Source organism: Taeniopygia guttata, chromosome 19 (assembly GCF_048771995.1).
Source record: "Taeniopygia guttata chromosome 19, bTaeGut7.mat, whole genome shotgun sequence".
Taxonomy (NCBI): domain Eukaryota; kingdom Metazoa; phylum Chordata; class Aves; order Passeriformes; family Estrildidae; genus Taeniopygia; species Taeniopygia guttata.
In genome coordinates, this window is record NC_133044.1 from 4,733,355 (window position 1) to 4,741,623 (window position 8,269).

Genomic DNA, 8,269 nt, shown 5'->3' on the forward strand with positions numbered 1-8,269 from the left:
AGGACCCACCTCAGGCCAGAGGAAAGCTATAACAGGACATTGTCTTTTGCCAAAACAAAAGCAGTGACATTCAGCTACAGGTGTCAAATCATTCCTCCTTTCCCTGGAAGCTGTCCCAGCCATCCACAGCATGAACACTGTGGAGCCAGGAGTGTCCCAGTGAAGAACAAACCACAGGTAACAGATGCCAGATCAGCACCTTTGACCCTCTGAGCAGATCCCAGCACTTGTCAGGTTTTACCCAAGAGAAAGGTTAAGGGCTGTTACATCTTTGCTTATCCCTGCTTTGCTGCTCACAGGCCAAACACCCTCCTGACCCTGTGCCACTGAGCTCATGCCCTATCTCAGGGAATTCTGCCATCTCACAAAGCCAGCTCTGACCCAGAGAGCATCTACCCCCTGCACGCTTGCCAGGGGTGATGCCCAAAACTTGCTGGACTCAGTCCTTGGAGAGTCTTTACAGATCTGCCATTTCACCTCACGCCCCTGTTGTTCCCTGTGACAAGGTGTAACAAAAGGCAGAACCTTTGCCACAGCCCCTCCTTTCTTTTCTTATGTCATGCCCAGATTTTTTTCCACCCAATCTCTGCAATTACTAAATTTCTGTGTCTTTTTCCTTTCTCTGTTGGGTCCTTCAATGCAACACCTTCAGCAAATATATTCTGCTTTATTCTTTATTATTCTGCCAACATAAAAATTACTAAAAAACACTTTATAAAATATGCCTTGAAAAATCTAGCATTACCCAGCCTCTAGAGGAAGGGCTGGATAGAAGGATTAAAAGGGAGGGGTTTCCTACTCCAGAGCCTCCTACATCAGATCCAAATAGCCAAGGAGTGGGAAAAGGGAATCTTTGAAAAGAACCCATGCCTGGAAGTGGCTGTGACTCATCCTAGAGAAGACAACTGGTTTCTAGTCCAGTTGCTCTGGAGGTCGTTGCCTAGGTGGGCACAGATGGTTTTCAGAGGAACACGGAGGGATTCGTGTTCCCGGGAACTGCGGAAGGAAGAGCCACATTAATACAGCCCTGGCTGATGTCCAAGCTGCCAGATGCTAATGATGATTCCAGGCTACAGGGGACTCTAATAAGATCTTAATGAAGACTCTAATAACAGTCTGGGGACAAGAAAGTCTCCCTTCCATGACTGAGAGCCCTGGAAGGGAAATCCAGGCAGAACAAGCTTTTCAGGTTCAACAGAGGGGAGCCTTAGCCTGGAGAAGCTCATCAGGGCTGGAATGGGCTATCCCAGGACTGGTCTCTAGGGATCTGTGAGGGGAAACAGCAAGGAATTGGCCCCTGTGGCCTCAGAGGGGCAGGAGACCTCTCTCAGCTGGTCCAGAGGGTCAGGCAGGAGTCCCAGAACACTCAGGCTCTGCCCTCTGTTATTTGGGCACGCGGTACTCGTTGGCATCTGTGGCTTCACGTGAGTCCTGTGCCTCTCGGATCTGGGGAACAGCGTCTGGGTTGGGGTTCTGCACACTGCCAATAAAAAGTGGGATCCCTGTTTCATCCTCAAAGATGATGAAGACAAAGGGCCTGTCGAGGCTGAAGGCAGAGACTGAGCGTGACAGCATGACACTGGTGGCAGCAGATGCTTCCACCCCATCCTCTTTAAGCTCCAGGGTGGCCTGGTGCTGTACACTGGACACAAAGAGAGGCTCCTCTGTGATCTTCTGGAAATTCGGGCTCATGAACAGCTCCTGGAGGCCTGCAGAGAAATGAGACCAAGTTGGTGCCACGAGTTCTGAGTTTTCTCAAAGCTGTCTGAAGAAAGCAATTCCCTGCCCACCATGGAGCACTGGAGAACTGACAAGAGAAACAAAATTTCCACCTGTTTAAGAATAGCAGTGTAAGAACTTGAAGTCATCCTTTAAAAGCAGCAGCAGGTCTGAAGACTCTTTCTAGCTAGGCTGGAAACACTTCTACAGAGATTATTTTTTTTAAGCAATTCTTTGCAAAACAAAGTGAACTCTTAAATTATTCTCTTCTGGAAAGGCAGCACATGGTGTTTTATTTCAGCTCCAGGTTTTGTGATCTGCATTTTCTCTGTTGGCAATTCCCATGTCCTGGACACTGAATTAAATGATAAAGTAAGAGACTGAGATTGATTGCATGGGGGAAGTTGGTCTTGGCTACAATAGGAAGAACTTGTAAAGAGTGTGAGAAGCTGTGAATTCTCTGTAGTATCATCTTGTTGGAGCAAAACATTTGGTGCCAGGCAAGCAAGGAGTAAGGAGGAGGAGAGGAAGAAGAGCTGGGAGAGTTTGGAGTTCTGGAGCAAGCTGTGAGGCACAGCTTTAGAAACAAGGGTGTCAGTGAACAGATTGATCAGCTCCTCTTGTTCCCTGCCAGAGGCCTTACCCATTTGGCTGAGAACCTGGTTGAGTTCCAGCTGGTAGTCCAACTTTATTTTGGGGATCTTCACCGTGGTGGGCACCTCTCTGGGGAAAAGCCTGCAGAGTTGTTTGTAAGGGAAGTTCTCCAGCACGTGAGAGGTGTTCTGGGTGTTGTGGTTTGGTACAATGACCACAAAGCTCACGTTGTTCTTAAAGGGAAACTTGGCCACCTGGAAATAAAACCAACCAGAGGAGAATTCAGGGAAAAGGAAGTCCAGAAAGTGATGCTTTTAATTTCGTCTTTTTCTAATTGGTCTACAGGTCTGCTCTTGCTCCCAGATGAAAACAGCCTGGTAAAAAGGAGGAATCTGATTTCTCCAGAGGATAATTTATTGGAATAACAGCTTTAGATTTTAGTATTAGCCACTGGCTGGTAAAGATTGAGCACATGGCAGAGTGAAAGCCCACATGCACAAGCTTGCCCCACTCTGGATTCTGAAAAACTCCAACAGCACATTGACTGAGGGAATTCCTTTCCATATTTCCTCATTTATCTTTAACTCAGGGCTTTAAAATTCTATTAATTCCCAGTTAGTTGGAATATCTCTTTGTGGTTTTTCCTAGAGATTAAAAGTGAAGTTTCAACATTCTTGCTGGAAGCAAGGGCAAAGAATGATTATTAAATTTTTGTGCGCTATGCCTGCTAAAAAGAACATTTGTTTTTTTGGAGGGAAAGCTTGCAGTTAGTAAAATACCACAGCAAGAGGAAATTCCAGTGAAAATTTGATGTACTCCTGAGAGATCCCTACCTGAATATCCTGGGACTCCAGAGTAAACCAGCTCAGGGGGTACAGGTGGGCTTTCATCATCTCAACTGGGACCACAAACTCATTGTCAAGGTGGAATACATCTGGCCCAGTCAAGCTTGCATTAAACTTATTCCTCCAAAACCCTGTAAAAATAAAAATTTTGAAAATGATGGAGTTAAATTTGAGTAGGAAACCAGAAACTGCTGAGCTGACACTCCTCCTATCTTGAGTTCTCTAACAAGGCCAATAGTGACCAGGGAAGTGAAAATACAGCAAAGAGAAGTCAGTAGCAAGGCTGGAAGAGCCCTAACAGCAGGAAACTCTTATCATCCAGAGAGAAACTATGGAATAACAAAAAGAACGTGGATTAATCCTCATGCCTCAGCGTGGGAGACCACTGAAGGTTATGGAGATAAAAGAGACTATGTTTGTGCTTTGAAAAATGGGGAGTATTGCCTCTGTGCTGCAGAGAGGGAAACACTGCTCCAAGACCAAGGTAAAACATATGTAGATTTACACTGGAAGTGTTTGGTCTCTGCACAGCCCTCAGGGAATTAAAAAAGGAAGATGTGGCCGACCACTGCGCTGTAGTCAAAGAGAAATCCACAGAAGCTGCCTCTGAGCTCTGTGGTGGGTGTGCAGAGCTGCAAACGACCTGGTTCATCATTTAGGTTAGAAAAGACCTTTAAGATCACTGAGTAGATGAGCAGGGATGTGCCACTGCCTGGGATCCTGAACCAAAAAAAAGATACTGCAGGTCCCACCTGCTGTGTCCTGGCTCTGCTGTCAAGTAACATTTTTAGCACATGTGAAGCAGTTGGGAATCATTACTGTAAAGAAACCTAAGCAAGAGGAACAGCAGATGCACAAGAACAAGCAGATTGCCTAGCAGGAAGCGAGGAGAAGAGAGGCTGTTCAGCTACAGGGCTTGCAGAAAACTGGAGTTCTAACTATTTCCTCTTGAAAAAAATAAGGCAGGCCTGTGGAGCTCACCGTGGAAATAGATGGCATTGAGCAGGAGCATCACTGTGTTTTCAGGGAGCTGCTGGAGGAAGGAGGGAATGTGCCCACGAGTGGCTTCCTTTATCCAGTTGTTTATGGCCATGAGGTCGTCCTGACTGATCCCAGAAAGGGTCTTGGGCTTTGCTCCATAGAATTTCTCAGAATCCTCCAGGAACTTCTTTTTCACCTCAAACCCTGGCAAAGGGGAGGAATGATGAAAAAGATTTGCTCAGCGTGGTATGACAGTCCCCAAGAGGAGGAAATAGGGGAAATGGATGTCTCCAGGGTGCTGCCATCGCTCTCTCTGTGACTGGGAGGTTTGTCCTACACCAGTCCAACCCCCCCGGGCCACTTCTCACCTTTCTGCAGGTACAGACGTGACCCGAGGCTGAGGGTGGACTCTGTGAGCCTCCTGCGAAGGGTGCCCAGCATGTGGTGGAGGCAGGGCACTGACTCCAGGTGCATCACCTCCAGCAAATGCTTCTCTGTCTGATTTGCTGCTCCTAAAAGTCAAATTCCTGTTAGGTCTCATGGAGCGGAAAACAGGGATGTTACTCTGTTAGAAACACACTGTGCCTCACAAAAGAGGCTGGAGAAATCTGAGAGTCGGAGCCTCAGAGGGCAGCTTCAATTGTAATCATGCCTAATTAAAGCTGCAGGAGCAAGGGTAAGTGGAAGGGACTGTATTTCATTTGCATCTGTTTGCTCGTGCCTCTGAGAGAGGAAATGGGGAAGGGCAGGGAATGTGGTTTGGCCACTCAGAATTACCCAGAGTCAGGTGAGACAAGGCGAGGGCGATGCTGAGGGGGGACAGGATCACGTTGGTTCTATTGGACTCCAGCTGCACCTCTCTCAGGAGATCAATGCTGAATCTCATCAAGCCATCTGCCAGCCTCTGGCTCTTCTTCCAAGTCATCTCACAGCTTTTATCTCCAGCCTCTCCTTCCTCTTCAGAAGAGGCATTTTTCCCAGGTGATTTCTTTCCAGGACAATTCCCAACCCCAGCTACGGCTTCCTCTTCCGAGTTCCAATCATCCCTCGTGTCTGGCAGGGTGGTGGGGAATGCTGACATGGGTCCATCGTTTTCCTGGAAGCTGTCATAACTAAATTCTTTCTTTCCCTCTGGCAGGGTTGGGATGGCTCCCAGCAAATCCGACTTTTGTGCAATTCCAGCACTTTTCACATCCTGGGGAGAAACAAGGATAGCACTGGGAAAGCAAGAACACAGTGACACCCTCATGGGCTTTCATTGCACACCTAAATGGGCAGAGCTGGACTCCTCTACTCTGGTGCTGGTTTTGCTTCAGTTTCCCTTTAACCCTGAGAATAATGATTTAAGGGAATGGCTTTGCAAAATAGGTCTTGTGTCCTCTGAAAATGGACCCAGTGAGGGTCTGGCAGTGGTTCCTCCTCCACTTGCTCTCAGGAAAGCTTGAGGGCAAGGCCTACCACCAGCTCAGCACATATCCTGTGCCTTCAGCATTTACAGATCCATCATCCTCAGCCCTGATTTCATCTCCTCCCCTCACATATTTTAGCAGTGCCCACCTGCCTCACACTCACACAGAAGGTCAGCTCCTTCTGCTGCTGCCACAGCCCTGATCCAGTTTGGCTTAATTCTTCCTCCAGGCATCTGTGTTTTCTTGACATGCATGTTCTATTCCATCCCTCTTCTTTCTAAATTTCCTCATTTTCCACTCTTCTAAGCTTTAGCCTTTAGCACTGCCACTACTCTCCTCACATTTGCATGATCTGAAACATCCCAGGCTCAGTGGGTTGGATCAGCTACAGGTCTTTCTCCCCGTCATCCTCACAGCTGGTGGTTTCCCTCACCTTTCCTTATCAATCAGAAATTAAATCATCCACCTGCCAGCCCCTGTACACACCAGTACTGATGGTAACTCCATGCTCTGCTCACTTATTTAGGGGGGAGCTTCCAGCCTGAGGGAGCACAGCACTGGCAGCAGCTGGGAGTAAAGCCTGCAGAAAGATGGACTTTCTCATGGCACTGGCACTGCCTGGGCTCATCCCTTCTCAGGAAAAACTGCAAATCCCACAGCACCACTTCAGCCCCCTTGGGTGGAACCTGTCAGTGCTTACCCTCAGCTTCCCATCTTTGTCCAGGAAGAGATGCTGCTGGTCAATGGCATGTGCCAGCTGTGGGGGGAAAAAAAATCAACAAAGAAACAAAGTCAGGTCCCTCTGAATTTCCAGAGCGTGTCTTCCCTGCTCCCACTGCAGTCCTGGCTGTAGCAGTCCCCACAGGGCAACAGCACAGGCAGGATTTTGGGAGGCAGACCCAGGGGCAGCGAGGTCTGACATGGGCAGGTGGAAGTGAGGAGCAGCTGGGAGACACTGCAAACACTGGATTTGTTTAGAAAGGGGTCAAGCCAGTCTGGCAGAAAATAATGGATCCTTTTGAGAGTGAGCAGTGGGGTTTTGCAATCTCAGTTCTGACAGGGATCCAGATTTAAAAGTGGGGGGTGGGGAGGAAAAACCTGCTTTTCAAAAAACTCCTGTTTACTCCTGAAGGTCATGGTCACCAAATACAGTTGAGGTCAAGTTCCAAAACAAAAGCTTCTACAGAAATGTGAATAATAAGAACATCCACAACTATTTTAGCTGGGTAGAAGATCAGAAACCTTGCTGGTGAAGCCCCCAGCAGTATCCTCAACCTCTCTGCCTTCCAAGGCTTCTCTGGGTGGTATTTGCCCCATGGTCTGGCTCAGGGAGCCACCACACTTCCCTTGCTCTTTGCTGGAGTAGCAACTTACCCTTGGGAGGCTGTGCAGAGCAGCCAGGCAGAGCAGCCCCCAGAGGAACCCCATTTTCCTGGAACAGAAGGACCAGCCGAGAGAGGAGTTATTTCCAGCTGTGAACTCAGCCTATTCAGCTCTACAGGGAGAAAATTATCAACCTGGCCAAACAGGTTGGCACAGGAGCTCGTGGAAAGCAACAGGGAGATGAACAATGCTGCAAAGAAACAACACAGGGCTCCTGGGTCTGGTGCCAAGGCAGGGAAATCAGAGAGGAGCAGGGGCCCACGGTGGAGCTGCAGCCACAGCCAGGCTCCACTCAGATCCTGCCTGTCTGACCCTGCTGCCCTGGTTTCTCCGGATTGGAAATGGTATTTCCCTAATCAGTGCTGCACACACTGTGCCTCTGGAAGGAGAAAAGAGCCTTTCTGCTCCTTTCCCATGGAAACCACTGGGATACAGGCACAGCATCCTCAGCCGTGCCCCAGGCTCTTGGGAGAAGGGCTACTGACCTGCAGGTGCTCAGCAAGTGCTTTCTGGGAGGGAATTTGCACGTAAAAAGTGAAATATCAGAGCAGTTTCCCAGCATTATGTCCTGGAAGAGGCAGTCCTCCCCTTCCCAGCACTCATCTTCCCCCTTTGCTGGCAAACCCCGCCTCTCCCCCCTCCGTGCTCCAGTTCCAGTGTGGGACAGGGCTTCCAGGGTCACGGGCAAAACCCCACCCATTCCCCGGCCAACGCTTCACACAGCTACTTTTCCCTTTCAGACAGAAATAAAATACCTTCTCCTTTTCATAAAGCCTCCATGCCAAAGCCCTGCCCTCTGCATGGTGTCCACATTTAATTCCTGGGGCTGCTTTCCACTCCCCAGGCAGTTCTTACTTCACCCTGAACTGCTGGGCTGAGATCCCACTGGCAGAAAATTCACTCTTCCCCTTCCTTCACCCCAAATCCTGCAGTCACACTGAACCCCCAAATACCCCTTTTCCTCCCTGCTGCTGCCCATCCTTTAACCCTCTGCCAAATTCACCCCTCTCTCCCAGAGGGCCGTTGCAGGAACTCTCATTTCTATCAAATCCTTTGGTTTGTCCCTTACCTGCGGTTGTCCACGTCCACGTTGGAGCCGGCACCTGCTTTAGCCTGCCCAGCAGCTCTGCGTGGGGCACACACAGCACTTGTCCAGCCCCCCCTCCCAGCAGCAACCTTCAGCACCACCCCCTGTTTGAGCATTTGGCAGGCAAATATTGACCCACAGCATCCGGGTAAACATTTCTCTGGGGGAGAAGAGTGAATTTGTGGTGCATTTGGAGATGGGGATACACTTTTGGGCTGCTGTACCTTCAGGACAACCTTAACACCGAGTTT

At 49.0% G+C, this 8,269-nt stretch overlaps 1 protein-coding gene across 1 annotated transcript; it reads right to left on the reverse strand.

Annotated features, from left to right (window-relative positions):
* Positions 1-658: 658 nt before the first annotated feature.
* Positions 659-7,646, reverse strand: SERPINF2 (serpin family F member 2). The gene is made up of 9 exons (XM_072937241.1): positions 7,417-7,646; positions 6,923-6,980; positions 6,249-6,305; positions 4,917-5,334; positions 4,508-4,651; positions 4,140-4,343; positions 3,147-3,289; positions 2,363-2,567; positions 659-1,709 (listed from the first exon to the last, which is right to left on the reverse strand). Exons 1-9 carry the CDS (start codon positions 7,629-7,631, stop codon positions 1,384-1,386), a joined length of 1,770 nt encoding a protein of 589 aa, XP_072793342.1. The 5' UTR covers positions 7,632-7,646; the 3' UTR covers positions 659-1,383.
* Between the last annotated feature and the right edge of the window lie 623 nt (positions 7,647-8,269).